This window comes from Aythya ferina (genome assembly GCF_964211825.1).
Source record: "Aythya ferina genome assembly, chromosome: 10".
NCBI classification, from domain to species: domain Eukaryota; kingdom Metazoa; phylum Chordata; class Aves; order Anseriformes; family Anatidae; genus Aythya; species Aythya ferina.
Genome location: NC_140306.1, coordinates 5,374,442 through 5,397,603, shown reverse-complemented (window position 1 = coordinate 5,397,603; position 23,162 = coordinate 5,374,442). Strand labels below are relative to the sequence as shown.

General features: G+C 38.9%; 1 protein-coding gene across 6 annotated transcripts in view; it reads right to left on the bottom strand.

Moving 5' to 3' along the window:
* TAFA4 (TAFA chemokine like family member 4) overlaps nt 1-23,162 on the bottom strand; it is a 77,634-nt gene that overhangs the window by 9,934 nt on the left and 44,538 nt on the right. For all 6 annotated transcript variants that reach the window (XM_084531553.1, XM_084531551.1, XM_084531555.1 and 3 more), the window contains exon 4: nt 1,515-1,670. In XM_084531553.1, coding sequence (XP_084387679.1) covers nt 1,515-1,670 — 156 coding nt within the window. The remainder of the gene's footprint in view (nt 1-1,514; nt 1,671-23,162) is intronic.

Genomic DNA, 23,162 nt, shown 5'->3' with positions numbered 1-23,162 from the left:
TGCTTGACGTATCACCAAAAAACACAGAGAGTACTTCTCACTTGACAAAAAAAAAAAAAATTAACAAATTGTACAATTAAAGTTGATTGTGTTCCTAAATTACAAGGCATGAAAAGTCTAATCAGATAAAAAAAATCTATTTACTTAAAAATAAAAGGTGGAAAATATGTTAAACAAAAATTCAGACATATTGCATGTAGTTAGAATTTTACATCTAGAACTAAATTGCTCTGAAAGTTTAAAAAAATGGACTGAGGTTTTTGTTTTATATTTAACTTGTAATGGTTACAATTTCATGTGGAAAAAAAAAAACAATGAGAGCAAGCATTTTCCTTATGAATTAATAAAATGGAGGATCTATTAACATCTACATCAGTATTAATTAGCAGTTAGCTACTTGGGTATTGTCAGTTTGATTTGTTTTAATTCAAGTGTAGATCGTACAGAACTTTCTGTTTTAATATATTTTGAATGCCTATTTATATATACATGACAGAAGACTTTCACTAGATTTTTTCTGTGATGAAAAACAAATCTCAGTCTCAGTATAACTGCTTATTAAGTTAATAATAAGAGCATCAGCAGCAGCCTCTCCAGGGAATAGCCTCCGGTGGTGGGGGAAGAAAAAAGGGTGACCCACAATTTCTGAACTGTCAATAAGACAGAGAGGAAAAGGGTGGGGATGAGGTGCAAAGTGAACCTTGGGTAAGAAAGTTTTGTAGAGTTTCAGAATCCCTGGTCAACATTATAATCGAGGTACGATTTTAGCTTTGGTGTATGTAACACATTTCATTTCAGATGAAAACTGCTAAAACTGCTAAAAGTGTACAGATGGCAACACTGAGCTCTGAGAGGATTTCACATCTACCCAGGAAGCTGATGGACTAGGGCAATTACACCACATTTTTCTTTCATCGGGTAGGTGTCCTAGCTTAGACACTGCACCGTGTGCAGCAGTATGCTTGCTCTGCTCTACCAACTCTAACTTATTTTGAGTTACAACACACAAAATGAACGAACATGGGGCATCATTACAGTACTGATGTCCAGCATAAGATCCCACTGGGCACATAAAATGGGGAAACATCCATCTGGAGAGCAGCTCTCAAAATTAGATGTCCCAGCACTACCCGAAAGCCCAGTCTTAGGACTGCATTTATTATCCAGTGACATTTTGGCCAAACTATTATGTCTAAAGGTAACTGGAAGGGTTAATATCATTAGCTCGGATTTTTTGGCTTATGTTGTTTTCAGACTAGTTTTAAAGGAGAGTTTTTGTGTGAAAAAATAACAAGTTCTATTGGCACAGACATGAAATGGACGAGTACATATATTAAGAGGATTAATTACACCCAGATTTATGCACAGACTCATTATCATCAATGCACAGCAATGTTTTCAAAATTAACAAAAGGAAGGATTATGCTTTTGAGGCAGTAGGAAGTCAAACAATCAAGGAGACTAAACTTCTCAAACAATCCTAATGAACCATGAGCGAGCGGGAGACTGCTTACCTTCCACACATGAGGGCTGAGCCCTTGTTGTACCAGCCACCTGCCCTGGGAAGCAGGAGCACTTGACTGTTTGCGATCGCTCCTCAATCCGGTTCTTATTGCAGCAACGATGCACTGCCACAACTTCGCATGTCCCTTGCTTAACTTGGTGCTGGCCTAATAATTACAGAGATGTGATGGAGAGCAAAATAAAACATCAGTGTATAAAGAAAAAGCCAATACATACAGTCCTACAAGATACTGAGTCCCTTGAATACCCATTTAAGTCCCAAGAAGATGAAGGGATAAAGCATCTTGTAGGATCTGGCTTATTCCATAAGTTTATCCTATTCTTACTAATAAAGATTAGTTCAGCATACCAAATCAATTTTTCAGCCAGTCTTCCTTGGCCTTTACAAAACTGCAGGGAGAAAAGGAGATTGGACTAGTGAACTAGACATGTCAGACAAGAAGACGTGGAGAAAGAGCACATTTCTTCCTCTGGCTTCCTATCTTGCATTCGGGTTTTATATTCAATTCTTTCCTTTCAGAAGCAGACATGATGGACTGGGCAATATTTAATGCAAGGGAAAATTAAATAGCAGAGAAACCCTCTATCATAACAACATGTAGGTAGGCTTCTATAATTGCAGGTAGGCTATGAATAAAGTAGGCCAAAAAGCTGTCATAGATATTCAAGTGTTGTCAAAATAAATAAATAAATAAATAAATAAATAAATAAATAAATAAATAAATAAATAAAGCTATATGGAATTCCTGAAGTCCCTCCCAGCCCATTTTGAACAAACCTGTCATAAATTCTCCATCAGTTGTCTTACTCTCAAGCACCTTTCCTCACAATTCAGCACCATCTGTCTGAGTTTACTCTAAACTTCCTCTCCTTTCCTCACTCCTGCCTTCACACCTTAACAGTTCTGCTCCTTGTACCTGACTGTTTTCCTCCACTCACCCTCCATCCTGCCTAAAAACCCTTGCTCAGAAACCCCACTTTATAAAACTCCTCTCTTCTTTGCATAAGTCATTTCCACCTCCTCCATCTCCTCACTTTTCTGAACTGCTCTCAAGTGCTTCATCTTGCATTTGTCTCGTCTTATTTAAAGCCTTGAATGCCTCTTACCCATGTTTGTAAAGCTCCTTGTAAATTAACAGCACTATGTGTGTGTGTGTTTGGTTTTATTTTGCTTGTTTTTTTAATAAGTGAGGTAGATGGAGAGACAGAAAATTATTCACCACCAAAGTAGTACAGGCTCATTATATGAGAAGAGACATACAGGTATTGGTGTAGGTGTGTGGAATAGTGGAGGTACAGCAGGATAAAGAAAGGAAGGTGAAAGTGAGAGCATTTTTCAGAAATACAGAGATGCAGTGAAACAAATGAAAACATTACAATGGCAAGCTTGGAGAATTGCCCTGACTCCCAGTCTCTCCATGCTTGACCCCTTCCCATACACAAAACCCCTTTGTTTTTTAAAAACAGTACCTGTTACTAGATAGATAGAGAACACCTTGGTTTGATGCAATATGGGCAGGTTTTGTTATTGAATGATTAACTTTACTGTAGTGCTTGGACAGAAATTTGTATGAGTTGATGTAAGTGGAAAATCTAAACCTTAAAAAGAGTTAGGAATACAGTTTAGGCTTCTAAATGGCTTTTCCACAAAAACAAACAAACATCATCAACAACAACAACAAAAAAAAAAAAAAAAAAAACAGGACAGCTTTCAAATATATACGTAACTTTTTAAAAGGTTGGCTTGGCAATGTTCCTTTGCTGTGCGTGGTTTGGTTTCACAAGCTGGAGGGCTTGTGTTTCAAACACAGCTGGAGGGCTGCCTGACTTTTGTTGCCAAATTTGTATTCACAACCACCTCAATGGGCAGAAAACTATGTATATACAATCTTGGAAAGAAAATACAGTCTTTATTTGTGCACTCTAAATGTAAAAAGAAATTCTATATACAGAGGTGTTTGGTTGTTTGTTTTCCTGGGGAAAAAGCTCCACTGTAGTTTTAAGCAAAATATGCTACAGCAGGAAAATGCATAATGTATTTTACAGAAAGTTGGAAAAATGTCGAAGACAGCATAAAATAGTAGATACTTTATCGTAGATAGCTACTGTATTAAGTTTATTGGCAGACTGAATTTTCATGCAAGTGCCTAATACCATATCATGAAAAAAAGTGAAAAGAGCTACCAGCCTGTAGGAAAGTAGCTTCTCTATAAATCAGTAAGGACAATAAATGCATAGAGAAATTAAATCGGCCACACCACTTCATTCCAAAGTATTTTTCCACAAAACACCTCAGCACAACAATATTTAGAGAAAATAAATTGATGGACAAAAATTAAAGGCCTGAGCCCAAATTTGTTGGAGTAAACAGGGAAAGTTTCCATTGATTTCCTACAGGGCTTAGAGTGGTGGTCCTGCATTCACTGGAGTTAACAGCAAAATTCCAGCTGACTTGAGGAGAGCAAGGTCACAGCCTGGACTGTCTCTTGAAAAGGACATTTTATAGTGGAGTAAAGAAAAAGCAGAAATTTGCAACTGCTCAAGCCGCATACTTGAGATTGCTATGTATCTCATCTGAGAGACCAAGCAGTCAGGTCTTGTTTTAATTAAAGTCATTATTCACTACACATTAGATGCCAAGATAAGAGCAGAAGCCATTTTGTCAGAAAGTACATCATAAGGATGGACTAGATCCAGCTCCAGCAATCAATATGTAGCTGAAAGAATGTCTATTTTCAAGACCCAAACCTGCTTCCTTTAGGTGAATAGTCCTGTTAAGTCAATATCAAAATAAATCAAACAGGATTTGACCCTCAGCATACAGTCCAAAAAAAAAAAAAAAAGGAGGGGGGGGATTACTTTCAGTTATTTTGAGTTATCTTGTTTGAATTTTAAAGCACTGACTCTGCTCCCATAAAAAGCAAGGAGTCCACAGGCACACAGACACTTGAAGACACAAAATTAAGTTCCATTACGAACGTGTCCTTTGGTTCACTGGCTATTTTACTCTAAACTCATTCATACACAAGCAAGCACATGAAGGTGTCCCCTCTATGTCTGCTGGCATGGGTAGGATTCTAAGGTTTAGGAGTACTGCTGCCACGTGAACGAAGACAGCACTCTTCTCCCTTGTCCCCAGCATGCAGATCCTACGGAGTAAAAGAGCGAAAGGTACTAAAAAGCCAAAGACATCTGCATGCATCATTTGCATTAATTGGATTGCCCTTGTAATAGTCTTTTCCCTCCTACATGCTCACATCTATATTTCCTCTTGCTTGTTCACGCACATCTTAACACTCTTCATTCTATTGAACACCCATATGCATTTCCTCTTAATATTCAGACACATCTGTGAACAATCGCTGAACAATTGCTAAGTGTTAACGTGCTAGCTCCATGTACCATTTTTCTCAGTATTCAGCAATCTAGAGGACAAGCACTCAGTTTGCAGTGTGGCTTTCAGAGTTAGCAAAACTCACTGATTATGTTAAAAGTTAACCATCAACTCAAACAGACTATTCTCTCCCTAAATCTATTGATATCTGTTGTATCTACATTCAGGTGCCCAAAGGCAGAGAAAAGAAAGAATATAAGAATATTCTCCTTCACATTTTATTCTCCACATTGCACTAGATAAACCTTCATCTCAAGTTTAGAGTACATTTAAGTTACAGCTGAGAGCGTAAGAACTGAAATACTCAAGAACAGTCTTAAAATATTTTATAATCAATGGATTCTCAGGAAGCCAACGCATTAGAGGAGCAAGGACTGAAGAGATTTTAAAGTGTGAAGATCACAGCAAGTGAATTCTATACCAGACACATCAGGAAAGACATTTCAGGGAGAACTGCAATGAGAGATAGTAGAAAGCCATACTTGGGAGAGCAAAGCCCCTTTGGGCTCACTTATAAAAAGCCCACAAATTCATAGCTCTTCACCTGTAAACCTATTCAGATCTGCAACCTAAGGGCTGTCAATATTTGCAGTTGAAATTCAGTTACATCTTCACATTTAAATAAAAGAACTCTCCAAGGAGAGATGCATTTTATCAGCAACAGTACCAGAGAAAGGTTCCTGTTGTTGAACACCTTCTGCATACCAAGAGAGGAGATGTCTGCCAGCCAAGCACTGGGGAGGACAGAGGACGAATCTTGATAACTGTAGAACTCTGTGTTACCTCTGATCAGGAGTCTGGTGCTGGTAGTTTCCTCCTTATCCCGATTTCTTTACAGCTTAGCTTCCTTAGAAATACCAATGCTATTCAAGCTAACTAAGGACACATTCTCTCTCTCTCCATATAGGACACAGACATACCAAGAGAGGGCTCGTTAAAGCAGCCTCTGGGACACTCCCTGCTATGAATTTTTATGCCTTCCATAATGGGATACCTATGGGTAATAACAGCCCTCAGGTGCCCAAGTCCAAAAAGCCTCCAAAAAGCCTCCCTGACCTGAAGAACTGGCTACAGGAATGAACTCTTTGTTACCTGTGTACTTTCCAGCCCAGAAGATAGTTGACTCTGCAGAGGCAGCCTTCACAGTTTTCAGAGAAGGCAGTCATCATCTCTGAAGGGCAAGTACAAACTAGGAATTTATTAGGCTTGTGCCTTATAAGCCAGCACAAGCATAATATGTATATTTGGCTAAATAATCACCACTGAACTGTTTATTCTCAGTTTAATACAATTTTTCTACTAATTATTTGACAAGACCTTGTTTTCATTTTCTTCAAAGAAGTCAAGGCACAGATATGCAATTAATGCTCCTAAAACTCTTTGAAATCCTCAAATAATAAAAAAAAAAAAAAAGGAAAATACAATTATTGTTAATAAAATATCAAACATCACAGTAATGCACTTCAAAACTACAAGGAAAATATCAAAAAAGAGGAAGGCTTTCAGAAAGTTGCTAGTCAATTCTGTCCACATCCATTTCATCTCTGTGACTAATTCTAATCACTCCCAAGGAGCACTCTTTCAATGCAATATACATGCAGGCAGAATGCCTTTATCAGAAAACCTTAATCCTGGATAACCTCCTCTTTTTCTAATTTCTTAGCTCAGAAACATACGGAAACAACATATTTAAAGGGAGTTTTTAATCTCTGTTTCTTTAAGCTGCTCTCTTTGATGAGGAAAGCAACTAGTACTGCGAAGAACAGTACATCCAGGACAATATGATCCTAGCTCAGCACATTCTTCACTGAGCCTCAAAACCAGCAAGCTTGGTCTGCACAAAAATCAACTGCATCATTTATTTAAAGGGTAAGAGGATGTCTGTCAATAGGGAGATGAATGGCTATGGAACCTAATATTGCAGCAACAGTATGAGAAACAAGTGAGTTTAGAAGTCAGCAGCAATGCTGTTTGGAAGAGGAAAGCACTCTAAAAAGCCTGGTGACAGTTCATCATCTCTTCAGCTTTCACGTCATGTTAACTTTTGCTTACACACAGAAATGCACACCAAGAGGCAAATATTCTAGAAAAATACTTATTCAAGGACATAATATTGGTTATTTTTCACTTTCTGTTACCAAACATACTTAAGAGAACCTCTCCAGCTCATGGGGTAGCACGTTTGTTTGTCTTTTTTGAGGGGAGGCCAGCAGAAGTGGAGAGGGAGTGTTTCTAAAGATGGCAAGTGGCTTCAGGAGATTTGTAATGTAAAATTAAGACACCATCTTCTAAGACAAAATTACAGCAGAGCATTTTAAAGAAATGCTAACAATTCATCAACCACTGGATTTTTTCACAAATCATTTCATATTTGTGTCAAGGTTCTGACTTAGACGGTCTCTTTCCTCAAGGATACACAATATTTATATGTACACAGTTCCTTATAAATTGGCTCTGCATATGTGATTCAGTCCAGTTCCACTTGTAAAGCTTTACCTTTTCACTTGTTGGCAGTTAAGAGACTATTCAGAGATAGCCCAGAACTGCCACAGAAGGCCTTTTCAACTGCTCTACAGAAAAAATAGACAATAAATATCTTCCCCTAATGACCATTATCTGCCCATATTTGGCAAAGTAGGATGTAGTACAAAAAAAAAAAAAAAAAAAAAAGGGTATCCAGTTTGCTATCCATTTTACATTTCTCAAACGCATAGCACCATCACGCTTACTAGAGCTAACATCCATAAAAAAATCAAGCAAGCAGATGATCTCACAGATCAAGGAACGGACGTTCACACTCAGAGTGCTCAGGTTTCCAACCCAAGAGTTTCTTCACAGCCCATAAAGCTTCCTATCAGCACATCTGTGCACCATCAGTTGTGGAAACCAGTAGTGTGCCACGTGGAAAATCATAATCAGCATTGTAACTGGATGACCAGGGAACCAGCAATAAGCCACTTTAATTTGTTTTTAATTTGTTTTGGGCAAGAAGTCACAACCTGAGGAAAATGACTCCCAGCCACGCAACCAATTTGAGAGGAACCCTAGAGAACAGTTAATCTAGACGTGTATTACAAAAGATGGTGAGTGACCTCAAAACCTGATAATGAGACCCGAAAAGTTAATGAAATGAAAACTATAAGCTTTCATATGTGCTGGTAGAGGAACATGCTGACACAGCTGGAATGAATCATGTAATACAGTGAGCTCTTTGGCAAATGTCAGAGGTCACATCCATATGGAGATTAAAGTTCCTTGGAATAAGTAGTGCAGGTGACCGTAGATCAGACATAAACACTAAGACTTCTCCAGGGAACAAAGCATTGAATCTGAGCGGTCGATAAATCAAAACAGCTGAGACCGAAGTAGGTGCTGCAAATGGAGGAGGGAGGAGGGAAACGTTGCTGCAAATGAAAATAAAAGTGGCTGAAGAGTGACCTGGAAGCAAAAACAAATTAAACCATGAACCTCTCTCTACCTGCTGGGTGCTATGCTGAAGTTAATCAATAAGGACTACCTTTCAGCCAGGCAGTAATATTCATCCTTGTTCAAGCACACGTATCACTTGTACAAACGAAATCCACAGCATAAAACTTCACAAAGTACCTTGCAGTGAAGTGGTGCTAATCATCTCCTGAGGGAAACTTTCTACTGTGTAGCTATTTCAGGTGAGAGAGAGAAAAAAAGTAAAGGGAAAGATTTGGTTTTCCATCACATCTTGTAGCAAATGAGCAACATTGTGTTCTGTAATATAGGCGTATTTCCCACATGTCCCATTAACGCTCGTTCTCGCTATTACATGCGCACAACTCTTTTCCTCTTGTTTCTTTCTTCACAAGTTTATCATGAGAGAAAGGAAAAAAGAATGAAACTAGCTCCCTACAGAGTTTTCTGCTTGCCTGAAGAAAACAGATACATACACATCTGTACATACACATCTGCATAGGCCGATCTTACAATTATTCACCAGTCTGTAAGCAAAAATTTAATATTCTGCCCCAATCATGAGGCATGATGGCCTCTCAAAAAGGGTCACTCTTGCCATAGGAAGGCAAAAGTAGCATGCCTGGGACCACAACAGGGAAGGATTATCCCATCCTCAACCATAAGTAGCACTTCATCTATGGCAGAAGCCATCCTGAGTACGACATTGATACAACCCTGGCAGGCACCAGGGCCCTGGCAAGCTCATTGCCTCAGGCATCCTGTTGCCATTTGCAGCTGCTCACTGCACCCAAATCTACTACTGTGCTTGAACCATTTATTACTTCGCATTCGTGGTGTGCCAGAAGTACTTTTAATATTATCATAAACTTTAAGGTAAAAGAGGAAAGGAAAGTGGAAAAGAAAAAAGGGAAAAGCTTTGTCTCCTATATGCAACAAAAAGAATGTAGAGGGTTAGGCCTTGTGCCCTTCTGAGCATTCCTTCATCACCTGAAGTACCAAATGACTGTTTGGGGCTTAGCCGTGCAAAACAAATGTTTGTTATCTCCTTAATACCAGAGGTATTTTTAACTCAGTTCATGGTCATTCATCAGACAAAAATTGTATTTGTTTAGAGAATACGAAACAGTAATTGTCAGAAAGACATTAGCCTCTGCAGATTGAGTAGATGGCAGTTGCCAGAAAGCACAGCAGATGTTTGGGAAAGAAGCATTTTCTCCATTTGATGTGAAAACTAAATTTTTATTCTCCTGTCCAAATATAACAGGTAACACTAAGGAGACCAAACAAGGCAACTTGTGGTCCGTTGCACTTCAGTACAAATTCACAACGCACAGAGAATTTCATGTTTTATCTTTTTTATTTTTAAAATGCAAAAGTAACTTTCTATTCTTTAATTAAACTACTTTTATGGGACTGTAAAGTAATAGTACTGTGCCTGAGTTTGTCAGTTAAAGGTAAGCAAATACTTATTCATTAGTTAACTCTCATTGGAGAATCTGCTCAAAAAAGGTCCAAGAAAAACTTGTCATTAAAAGGTGTTGTTTACGAAAATTTTTCTGGTGTCATTTCCTGTTCAATAGCCTTAGTTTAAAGGACTGAATTCTGCAGTGAATCTCTTCACGTTAATTGGTCTGTGTTTATTATGACCATGTAGCACTACTCGTTGCTACTACAAGAATTGTCTCTGTCAAAAACAAGGACCAGTGAAGAACGCTGAGAGTTTGAATGATAACATTTCCTGCTGAAGTGCAATGAAATTTTCATGCGATAGGCAAATCAGGCAAATGGAATTTCGAGGAACACTGAAAGCAATCAGATCGGTTAATGCACTGGGCACCAGGCCATCAGCTCCTCAGCTGGTCTTTAATCCCTGGAAAAGCCCCTGTGCCTTGATCACCACTGATTAATTATTTTCAGAGTTTGCTTCATTTTATATCAGGTTTTATATAGCTGTAATGGTTATCTTGGGTTTATTCTGATGGAATGGACAAGAAAAGCATCACAGCAGTCCAACTATAAGATCCAGCTGCCAGTTGAGCAATAATAGGTCATAAAACCAAATTGCACAAATGCATTTTTAATTCTGAGTGACGTGAGGACTTTCAAATGGTTTCAGCATGTGCAGACTCTTTCCAACCTGGCTGAACAGCTAATTGAACTTAAGCTATTTTAACTATTATATCCGTAAGGGCAAAGCATAAGTGAAGTTTCCAGAATGCTGACAAACTTTTTCAGTTGGTATTAGAGACAGGTTTTTTTCTTACATTGAAAAAAATAACAACACAAAGCATCCAGTATTTTATGCCATACTAATAACAGTAAAAATAAAATAAAATACAGTCACAGACAAACAAAGTAACAATCAGAACATGATCACAGTCACCCATAGGTTCATATTATAACTCATGATCCTTAATTATATTTCTAACAGTCAAATAACAACTAAAAAGGTCAGAATTCAGAAGCTATGAAGGACTATGTCTCCTATTTCATACTGATGACTCTTTTTCAAAGCTTCACCATTATTATTTTTTTCAAGGTTCTGCAGATCTCTTCAGTCTCTCAACTTCCACTTTTTAATCTTCTTTACCACAGAATAAAGGTGCAAATCTAAAATTTTGACATTTCAGTTGCAAGTTGCAGCCAAAAAAACTCACAGAGACACAATTCGGAGATCCAAGTGTGGAAATCTGTGCTCAGTTCCCAGGTGTGTGCACAAATGGTGCTGCCACAACACATCTTATGCTGATCTCTCACTTTATTTGCTCTATGTTATTTATATTGTTAATCCTATGATTTTACACATCAAAAGGCCTTTTTGCAGTCCGTATACTGCTGTGCCATGTCTTAGTTTTGACACAAAGAAACCACATCTCTAGGAGAAAGCCCTACGAGTTTAATCCTGGAGTCATATTCAAGTCTCACTGTCATCACCCAAATGACTAAGGAGATTGTTGCAGACTATTTTATTCGGAAGGTAGGTTTCCACCACAACATAGAAATTTGTTCCCTGATAGCTGAGCAGGGTGTGGGCAAAGCAGCAATGCAATAACAGCACTTTCCCACACCTGCATGCAGCCAGCCAGTCACTGTTTTTTTTTCAGGACACTTGATAAAGCATATCTGGATGGGTGGCTTGAAGGAGGTAGAGTGGAAGGTAAGGTTTCAGATTCCCAAAGGCTTTTAGACATTCAGTTCTTATCTTGGCTATAGGAACTACCTGAAAACATTGAAAATTAATGTTTAAATGGCAGGAAGACACTTGGACTTCTTTCTAGTTCTTGGCCAAAAAACAAACAGGTCAGCCAGAAAAAGGGACAGATGTCATTCACTAGAGAAAAGAGGGATTCCCATTTTTAGCTGGAACATTTGTCACAACTGTGCAGGTTGCAGAAACAACGTAGTGAAATTTTCTTTTTAAAGTATCCCAGGTAGCTTGTCAGATTTGACAAACTTTTACTCAAACCAGAAAACAACAGGCCGCCTCACCTGGTGAATTTTCCTTCAGCCCTAATGAGACCATCAGCAAACGCAGAGATGAATTAGAATAGTCATTAAGGAGGCAGAGCATAAAAAATGAGCCACGGGAAAGGTCAGAGCAATAAGGGTGAATGAAGAAGAGCACGTGCCCTGTCACAACCACTGCAGATGTGAAGGAAACAACCAGGGGAGAGAAGCAGATGTTCCTGTTAAAGCTGTGCAAGTTTGATGGCTGCTTTCAAGGATAATGGAGCAGCCATAGGTGGCAGAAGAGGGCATGCCATTAACTTACACAATGCTAGGCAGACTCCCCCAAGAGCCATTGACTTTAACAGAAATGCTCCACCATCTCCCCAGCCTGAATCAGATTAAAGGTGACCTGGTAGAATTGTCATTAGTTCCACTATCCTTCCACAAAGCTGGTCCTCTAATTAAAATGCTTGGGTTTTTCCTCTTGCAGCGTGCACATTACAAAGGGGAAACTTGTCAAATGTTCCCTCAGATCAAATTCTCAAGAAGCAAAAAAAAAAAAAAGAAGTGTAAAATCAACACTTACACTGCCTATTTTTCTTACTTCTTAAATCTGTGCTGATTTTAACTCATTTTAAAAAGTTTCTATTTATTTGATTGACTTTTCCGTGTCTTAAATATGCATTGCCTCACTTGAAAGTTGAATTTTCAGAATTTTAACACTCTCTGCAAATCCAGAGAGATCACCATATTATATATAGTGTCTTCTGGTTCTTCCTTTAACTTAGCGTCCCACCAGGGACACAGTGGGAAGGACCACCAGGCATTGCTTGTGATGTGAGATCAGTACAGCTCCTTAAAGGCAGATTTCTCTGCAAGACCCCTTGCTTCAAGTTCATGGGAACCCAAGCAAAGGTCAGTTTAATCAGTCATGAATCACAACAGCAGGAGCCAGTAACAACTGCATTAGTGCCACTGTCAATAACGAGCTGTGAAGCCCTCCACAGTTGATACAACATACTTGTACAAAGGCTGGATAGGGCATGGAAAAACACCTCATCTCTCAGCTCCTATCTGCTCAACTGTTATGTTCAGAGCTGTGCAGGACAGTGCGTGTGGTTGCAGTGCTCCCTTTTCCACTTGCCTCTCCTTTAAACGTGAACAACTCTACTACCTCTCTGCTGGTGTACCTCCAGCACCCAAAGCGGAGGACTTGTATCTGACAGCATCATTGCTGCCCACCAGGTGGTTCCCAGCATCAGTGACACTGGCCAAAATAACATTACTCTCACCCAATCAGCTCAATACAAGAAAACAGCAGAAATTCTGTCTCTATCCAGGTGTGAGCGAAGGAGACAGCCAGAAAGAAACCACAGTCAGTAATTTTTCTTAGGCAGACGTATCTACTAACAAACCCTGCAATCTCCAACTAATTTCACACTAACCACCTGTCTGAAGGCACCTCTCATCACTACCAAGCAGATCTGGATTAGAAACAACGACCTTGAGGTGAAAGGCTCTGTATCTTGTTACTAATCCATTGAGGCTTCCTGTTCTCTTGTAATTGCATCTTGTAATTATTTACAGGTGCTTCTTTTGAGCACAAGAAATTACAAGACTTTATTTTAGTGACTATACACCTTTGGAGTATGCAAACCTGGCCATTTGAGATTAAGCAGTATAATTAACTTATTTGTTACCGCACTACCACTTCTGCAAAGAGAACTCAATTGTCAAACTGACAGTCCTGGCTAGACCAGTTTAATCCTACCTTGACAAGCAGAACATTTAAGGAAAATAATTCAGACATCTGGAGCTCCAAACTGTAGCTTCTTTAATGAAATACCCTGTTTTTGTTTTTTACTACAAGAATACCTACGTTTCTGCATTAATAAAAATCTCAGTTTTACCTTAAAAAAAAAAAAAATACAAAATCTTATTCTTAGGCAGGAGGCATGGCATTATTCAGCATAAATATGCTGACAAAGAAATTGCTTTTCAAAAGTCTTCTTGTCACTTTATATATGATTTATTGCCTGCAAGCTTCCTGTTTGAATACTTCTAACAGTCATTTACTTTATACTCATGCATTACATATGAAATAGGAGGAAATTTAAACTGAGGTCTCCAGCTGGCTTCTGAGAATGTAAATATGGCAGTACAAAAGGCAAGGCAAAATTTCCTTTTATTTCTGGGCAAAGGTTGAGGGAGAAGCAAAAGAAGAGGAAGATTTAAGAGATTCTAGAATGACTACAAAGCAGTTATTAGGTTTAAAACAGTAAAATACAGTAAAAGATACATTCTGCTGTGAATCACTGGCTGTGATAAGGAAGGACTCATCTAGAATGAGTATTTTTCTTCATTCTGAATTTGGTGGCAGATCATCAGATGGCCTGAGGTTATCTCATATATACACACTCTGAAAGTGGCCTTTGCTGAATAGATCTGTCTTCAACAGCATAACCCCCAAATAGTTCACTTCCAGAAGTGAAAGCAGATTTTCCAGCATCGAGAGAGTTCCAAGCACCTTGTACTCTGAGAAGCTGAAAAACAATGATCTATCTTTAATCACAACTCAATCCTACATAACGAGCTTGATCAATGAGCTGACAGTCAATGCAGAGTTTAATGCAGTGATGATACACAGAGCGTGCCTAACTTCAAACTGCTCAAAGTGTTGGCTTACAAGGCTCAGCACCAGGGAGACTGTACAGTACACCCCACGTACTGTACTGGACAGCATCATTTATCTCCTGCAGGAATGCATGTTTTGTGCTCTGATTTTAATTTTTAAATTTAATTTCTAAAATTTTAAATTAAAATTCTTTAATTTCTAAAAGGTGCAGTCTCTTGAAAATCATAAGTTGTTTGTTGTTTTTTTTTTAATTTAAAAGCATCCACATTTTTATCAGAAACAGTGGCAATCTATAGTTATAAAAATGATAAAATTGGTTAAGAGAATAGATTTCTATTTCTTTCAGTTTTTCTGTCAGTTTAAACTGAGATTTTTTTTTAATGAACTTTTTTTGTGTGTGTCCATCAAGTTAAAATATAAATTCTACTAAAGAAGAGGAAAACAATTAATCTAGACCATCTAAAAGGAGGAAGATACTATGAGGAAAAAACAGATATGAAGTTCATGAAGCATCCTGTCAAAATTGGGACTACCTTTTTTTTTTTTTTTTTTTTAAAAAGAACTTCTCTCAAGTCCCTTCTAATATTAGCAAGAAAGGATTAAAGACTGATCATGATTCAGTACTCGAAGAACAGGTAAGTTTCAGAGGAGAGGTGGATGGCAATTACTAGGCTGAATAGAGCCTTTATTAGACTTTCAATGTGCTAGCAGCCCAACACATTATCCTTTGTCAGCTTTTAAGTAATTTTAAGCATTTGGGTAGATGTGGATTATTAGACAGTTTATGTTTCAAGGCACACAGGCAATTTATGCAGGTTTACTGTTAGAAGTGGAAAACATCTTTGTTCGCAGGATTCTGTAAACGGCTCGCCCAAGTACCTTCACACTACGCAGCTGAGGCTTTTACTGAAACTGAACAGGTACTCCTTGCAGCTGCAGCCTGAGAACATGCAACAACATAGAAAGTGATGAATTAAAATCTTTGAAGAAAAGCCTGTAGAAAGGAGTGACCAGTTTCCAGCTACAGCCAGAGGGAAAACACGTACTCTAGCTTGTTTTAGTACGCAATCACTCCTTGGGTGTAAAAGTAAGCATAATGTGGTTTATGTCTTATCTTCATCAGTACTGAACCAAGACAGGCAATTAAGCAAAATGACACTGGACTCTGAGAGACAATTTGTTTTTGTTTACTATACAGTGTGACCTAATAGAGACTCTGCAGAAACAAAATCCCTTCCTGGAGGTCTTTGCTTTGCTCATAACTCATTACCCTAGAGACAAGAGATATCACTGATGTTATTTTAATCCACTAAGCTGCCTTTGCTCAGCTATCTAGCAAGTCTTACAAAATTGTTGAGTACACAGGAAAATCTTCTCTCCCCTGGCAAGAAGACCTTGAACTAGAAGGCTTGATTCTACAGCAAGTCAGTATATGGCAAAATGGCTAGTCTTATCAGTAGAGCAGGATAATGCCTTATATTTTCAGATTTTAAGTTCTGATGCACATTATTAGTGCACGCGTAGCAGCCCTGGTCACCAATAATTACTATTCCACAGCAACTACACAGAAGTACTCATTGACTCATTTCATTTGGAGAGTTTTGGAAACATGAGAAATACTGATGTCTCTCCAAGCCACAGTCAGCAGCTGACACACATCTTCATTCTATCCGAAGGAGCTGCTGTCAACTGAATTGATTAAAATGTATTTAAGGTGATTCTATAGAATACGTCAACAGTGGACTACAGAGGCTTCTGCAAATATAAATTCTTGGGGCACTATTAAGATCTGTACAAATGAAAACTACTCCTCCATGGCAAGAAGTGACAGCTTGAGATAAGTACTGTTTATAGATGTCCAGTATTTTAAAAGCTATGAGTTCTGAGAACAGCAATTGCATCTAAAAAATAAATAAATAAATAAAATAAAGCAATTCTTGACTTTTCCAGCAATGCACTCTAAATATTTAATAAGGGATCCTGGAGCTCAGAAAGGTTTAAGACAGTGTGTTAGAATATTGAACTAATAAGCTCCTCCAGTAAGCCTCTAAATACGTATAGTTAAACACTACCTAGTTTATTTTAATTATTTAACACAGAGACTGAAGGAGGTTAATGTGACCCAGTGGACTTGTTTATGTTGAAAACTATTGCCTCTCCTTACTCAAAAATCTGCATGCTGAGCTGCATCATAGCACAGAGTTACAAGGGAGCAATAAGGAATAGAGGTTTACAGCTGCTTGCTAACGTCCAAATTATAGCATTTATACCGGGGCAGTGACTGCACGAAGGCACAGGTAATGGAGAAGTCAGGCCCATTGACTTTGTTGAGATCACTGGAAAAACTAATATATGTACGCGAGGCGCATACTTGAGAATAGCTTGAATGATGGAGGATTTTCTTGCTTGCTAAAATTTAGTTTTATAAATCTAGAAATCCCCATCATTCACCATTCAGTTCAAATCCTAACTGCTGACTACCTGTCCTCTCCTTTCAGACCACGGATGATACGTCACTGATCTTCAACCTTCTCTTCCAGCTAAGATAGTGGAGAAAGCAACCTTCACATAGCCACCAAAAATGATGGGGGAAAAAAAAAAAGAAAAAAAAAATTCCATTCATAAAATCCAAAGGATATTTATTCAGCAACAGGAAAATGGGAGGAAAAAGAGGGAAAGGTAACCTTTCATGGCCACACCAGAGAGAAAACAGAAAAAAAAAAATCCAGTTCTAAGTAATACCAGCTAAGGCCTGTTATATTCACTCGTCATCTCTTCTTTAAAAGGACTAGTAGCTAGCCTTGCATAAGCAAAAAGGACTTGAGTTTCATTTTCAACTGGGTAGCTGGTTTATTAAAAGAAATCTGTTCCAAAATGTTCATTTCCATTTGTCCTCCGGAATGCAAGCGCAAAACGATGCTTATGTTCCTTCTCACACATGGAAAGAATAACCCGTAAGCATCATGATCAGCATGATGTGCCAAGGAAAAAAGTGGCTTTGCTCTGCAACATCTCTGACTATTTTGGAGCAATGTTCAAAGTCATCATTTTTATTCTACAAAACTGTATTTATGCAACAAATGTTAAAGACTAAGGAAAAAGCTACTGAAAGCAGAAGTCAGAGGACTCTCAGATCAGTTGGCAAAAGAAACAGGTCGGAGTTCCCTGTGCTAATAGTGCTTAGATGCATTCAGAAGGGAACAAATAATGGACATTTTGCAAACACATTTCATAGAAACACCCTGCTGTGGTAGAGCAATCCAATCAGCTGATGCACAATTGCAGCCTTGTGTCACTCCACCATTGGAGATCTAGTGACTTAACACTGCCCAAAGGCAGGACAAATACTGTTATTTCAGCTCCTCAAAAGAGCAGCACTGGGGTCTTGACCCTTTGCCATTCAGACTCCCTCACTACCACCATCACCTTCTCCGTGGAAGGCTGGGAAAGGACAGCCTTCCTTTCCTTATGAAAGGAAAGCTGTGACTGTGCCTTGTTTCTAACTCAATGCTCTCCATGAGTGAAAGATGCATCCTCTTCAAACTCTTTCTCAAATTAAGGTGCCCAAATTCCAAAGCTAAGAAATTTCCAGCATTCAAACATGCTGGTTTGTGTGTCCTGGGGCAAAAGTTACCTCTCTCACTGTGGAAATAACATGATTTTCAAACAACACTGAAGTAAACGGATTCTAAAACCTGCAAATAAAATCAGCACCATCTTCAACCACCTAAAATCTCAATAATGGAGAAATCAGTGGGGCAGAAACAAAGAGAGAAGCTCATCTATACAAAAAGAATGCTTAAAAATAATTAGTGATTCAAATGTTTTATCTGAGAATAAACCCAGGAGGTAGCAGAGTCTTTTTCCCCCTAGCACCAAATAAAAATAGCACACTTAAGTCTTAATTTTGTTGGCTTATTTTTCCTTTTCTGCAGGATTTTCATTACTGCTTTCCTTTAAAGCTCTCCCAAGACTCAGTTATGTGCCTGGAGAGCTTTTAAAGGAAAAGAGCTTACTTGCCTGGCATCTCTTTCCAGCCTCTCCTAGCTCTAATTACAAGGTGAAGATTAAAAAGACAAATGAGTTTTATCATTGCATCCTTGGCCTTTTGGAAGGGAAAAACAAAACAAAAATCAGTGGAGCTTCCAACCTCAGGTAAAGTGTTTAAGTCAGCAGCTTGTACAGAGAGGAAAAAAGAAAAGATGCAATCCAATTTACAAAAAAAATTCACTACAAAGCCCACATGCCTTGTGGCAGTCTTGCTTGAGTATGAAGTTGTGCAGCATGCAGGTGACATAATTAGGTCACTGGGGGCAAGTCTCTTAGAACTATCACATAAATAAATCTATAAAATTTCTCAAATTAGACTTTTTCTAGGTTTCAAGGGTAGATATTTCCTTTTTACTGCCATGGTTCAAAACAGTGACTCTGCAAGAAACTTGGAGTAAGGCCTTTCTAGTAATGCATAGCACTGCAGTTATATGACCTGGCTAGCTAAACAGTTGCTTTCCATCATTATTCCACTCAGCTTGAAAATATTGTTGAGATCCTGCTAAATACACTTTAGAACTTTGGCACTGAACACAAAACAAGATTAAAGAGATGCAGTAGGCAGGCTGCCATTGGTGCTTCCCTGTCCCTTCAGGATGAGGAGTGACATCTCTCGTATAATGAAAGTGGCTAATAAGAGTTAGACTTCACAGGTAGGATTTTTGGAAGTGTCTAAAAGGTGGCCCAGGAGCATTAAAATCAATGACCTTTCCTGCTCAGCAAAAATGAAAAAAAAAAAAAAAAAGTTGTTGCTACTTCTCAAATAGATGTGTCTAATAATCAAAATCTAATTGAAGAGAAATCAAGTGCGAGTTGGACACTCATATGTGAGACCGACAATGGCTGTCCTGGGAGGGATAGACCCCAGTGTTGGGATTGTGGCCAGCACTGACACAACCACTACACCTCACAACCATAAGCAGCTGCCCAAGTGTGCCATTACAGGATTTTATAAGCTAATGCAATGCCTGTTCCCCTCCTCTACCATCTCAGGCCAGCTAGAATTGTCCCCAGACTCAACGTGCATCTGGGGCATCTCTCTGTAGCAGTGCCACACAAAAATAAACAGCACCCAAATCATCACTGTCTTCTACCATTAGAAGAAACCAATATTTATTTCTTTTTACATTAACCAATCCAACTCCCATTTCAGAAGAGATCGTCTCTTTGTGAGGCAACAAAGAAATAATCCTTCACTGATTGTGCTGTTGCACAATGATCAAAGTTGCATCCATGACACGTCTATTTTCTGTCCCCATCCCACACCACTGTCCATTCTCATCTGCTTCACAGTGCTCAGGCATCTTCTGTGCACCTCAACTACAGGACCAGTGCTGATACAAGAATAGATATGCAGTAACCAGCAAGGTTACACACAGGACAGGTAATCCTCATAACCACACTGCAGCATTCTCTAAGTGGGGACCATAATCTGCTGGTTTTCTTCAAAATTTTAAGCACCCCACAATGTTTAGTATTGTCGTTTGGTTAGAATTGGAATAGCAGGTTCAAAAAATTATCAGGGATTCAGTGACGGTTAGACTGTAAAGTTATGTATGTCTTGCTCCTTCTTAGGAACTCTTATTCCTTCTGGCATAAAAGACATTTAAAATGCAAGATGTATGTATGGTCCCCATCCTGGAAAGCGCTACGAATTAAACCCGCTCACAAAACAGAGTAAGTCTCAGCCATCTCGTGTTCTTTGTGACAGCCCCAGTTTCATTTGCTCTGAAGCATTTCATAATTAATACAGAACATGCTGGGCTCCTGGATTGACAAGTATCACAATACACAAGAGCAAACTGGAATGGAACAGACGAACTAAAGAGAAGGAAGAAACAACTTGCTCAGGACAAAAAACAGAGAACCATTGTTCTTGCCACCCATAGCTAATCCCCATACGTGGAACAAAACACCATCACAGGGATTTACTTAACAGCAGCCCTTTCACATAACTATTGCAGCTACACTAATCATCTAATGACTAGACTGTATCATTTTCTAATGAACGCACAGGAGGGAATCCCAGTGCGCATCTATGTTGTGCCCCTAAAAGTCCATAATTTCCTTTAAACTCCCCAATTTCATATGGATTATTTCATGGCGCTTCCAGCTAGAAATGCTGGCCTCTCTGTGGATTTCCCATCATCTGTCACCTGGGGCATACACAGCATTACTCCCAAAGGGTCAATCACAGAGTTAGATTAATAATGCTAACCAGTTGCCTTCTCTGACTGACATGATTAACCCTAATTAAGAGATCTCTTTATTCCTAAAACTTCCCCTTCAGTGAGATTTTTCCTTTGGCCTTTTAAGCTAACCAGACACATCCAAATGCTGTTCTAGTCCCATAAACTGGACAGCCCCAATTTCCATAGCACAACATCAAATAATACATTCAGCCGGTGTATACGGCTTGTCTTAGTAAGTTTCGGGTTTGGATTTTTCCCCATATAATAATTGTCCTTATTTTATTACGTCCACATGCTTGCCTAGCACTATCACTAGGACCTGTGGCTAGGATTATGTCTTTCTGACCTAACCAAAAACTGTGGAATTACCACTAACTCTCCAGTCACTGGGTGTCACATTTATAGGCCCTGCTGCTGCAGGAAAATAGTCTGTGTTTTGATGCTTATTTCCCATTTGCAACAAACAGTCACATCTTCTTGACTTTACATACATGTACTTCAGACCTGACTCAGCTCCCTTCATCAAATAGAAGTATTTTCTCTTAAACTTAGAATCACCTCTAAAGAAAACATGTGATATGCTCAGAAACTTATCTTGTCACCATTTTAGCCACAGCACTAAGTAATCATGAGCAATTAAAAAAATAAAAATTATCAAATCTCAGTATTTAGTTGCAAGACACCAGAAGTCAAAGAGTAAGAAAGCTCTTGCTCTCCTGATTGAAGTTCAGTCTCCATCTAGATATACAAAAATGCCACCATCATTAATATATTAATTTTTGTGGGCCTTTCTCAAACTGTGAAGAACCATAACTATACAAATCTCTTTCCTCTTACTGTACAGGCTCTGCACAAAAATAGCTAGAAAATACTGCACTGACACTAAGGTAAACTGCCCGCACTTTCATCCCAATGGATTGCTAGCCTCAGAGGTGAGCTAGGTCCCATTTAAATTCTGGCACATATATTGTTGGTCCAAGCATAAAATCATGACATTTGGTTACGAAACATGTGTAGCTCTGTACCTTTATATCATAACAAGACGTTGTTACAAGATTTAAGTAACAATTTTAATTTTAAATAGCCTCAAAAATTCAGATACAGCTTCAAGTAACATGAAGAATGTGGGATTGCTCAAGGTCATATCTAATTACAAAGCTTGCTAAGATGAAGATCATTTTTTAAGCAGCGGGAAATTAAATTATTTGCCCAGGCTATCTGGCAGTAAATACCTGCCTGTTTTAATTGCTGCTGATATAGCCTAATAAAAATTGGAAGGGAAATGTTCCTGCTCAGCATCAGTTCCCGTTCCAGGTAAAGTTCTGCCTGATGGGCAGTGGGTTGGGGTGGGCACTACTGCAGCCCGACCCATCCCAGCACATCACCAGCTCACTGGCCCACTAAAAGTACAGCAATCTGCATTCTTAGACACTGTGAGACAAGGAAACTGAAAATCAAGCTGTGCTTCTGCTGGATAGAGAAAGGCAAATAACAGAAGAATAAGAAAGAAGAAAGTCACATGAAAGCTGGGAGAACAGAACATGTTCTTACTTGGACAGTCCCACTACTTACTCAAAAGCGTATATGGATGTGTTCTGCTGCTGCCATCCAGTGGGGAGGTTGAGTGGAAAGCACCTGAGTAAAGATCGATGGCTAACGAGAGCTGTCTGAGACATGGTCAGGTTGATACTCATGTACACCTTGCTGTCAACATCTTCCAAGACAAAAGTAAGTGGAAACTAAAACAGGTGCTGAATGAAAAACCACTGCAACTGTCTGCCCCTTCTGTGCAGGGACAAGAGAGGCTGCTCTGGTTCATTCCTGGTGCTGCCTGTGAAATCGCTCCAAGGACATGATCTGCTTTGACCCCACAGCTGTTTAGCTGCAATTTTGAGGTGTTCACTGTTGATTTGGGGGCAGTCCTGCATGGACCCAGGCGTTGGACTTGATGATCTTTGTGGGTCCCTTCCAACTCAGGATATTCTACAAAACATTGGAGCTTAAACAGAGCTTTGTAACATGCAGCATCCCAGCTTATATCTTCACAACTTTAAAGTCTTCAAATTTCATTGCAGTTAAAATGGAAGTTTGGCAACTACCCTGAATACACGCATTCAAAATAGACTACTGACAACTACTGACTGCTAATCTGCAGTAACAGGGATCTACATAGCTTGCTAAACTTGGCCTCAAAAGCCCCCATCAGCCTTGTTTAAGTACTTGGGAGCTCAGAATAGAGACGGTCAGAGCAAAATGAGCTCTGATACACTGTTATCCTCTTAGCATCCCCTCACAGGTAACAGAGGGCCTCAGAATTGGTAAATGATAGCATAACATTTTCATTATCAACAACATTGCCTCTGCTTCATCATCCACAAGTAATGACAACAATTTAAACTCAACTCAGGCTGTCAGGGTACAGTCTAAAGAGCAATTCATGAAGAAGATAAATTTCTGATTTAACATGACT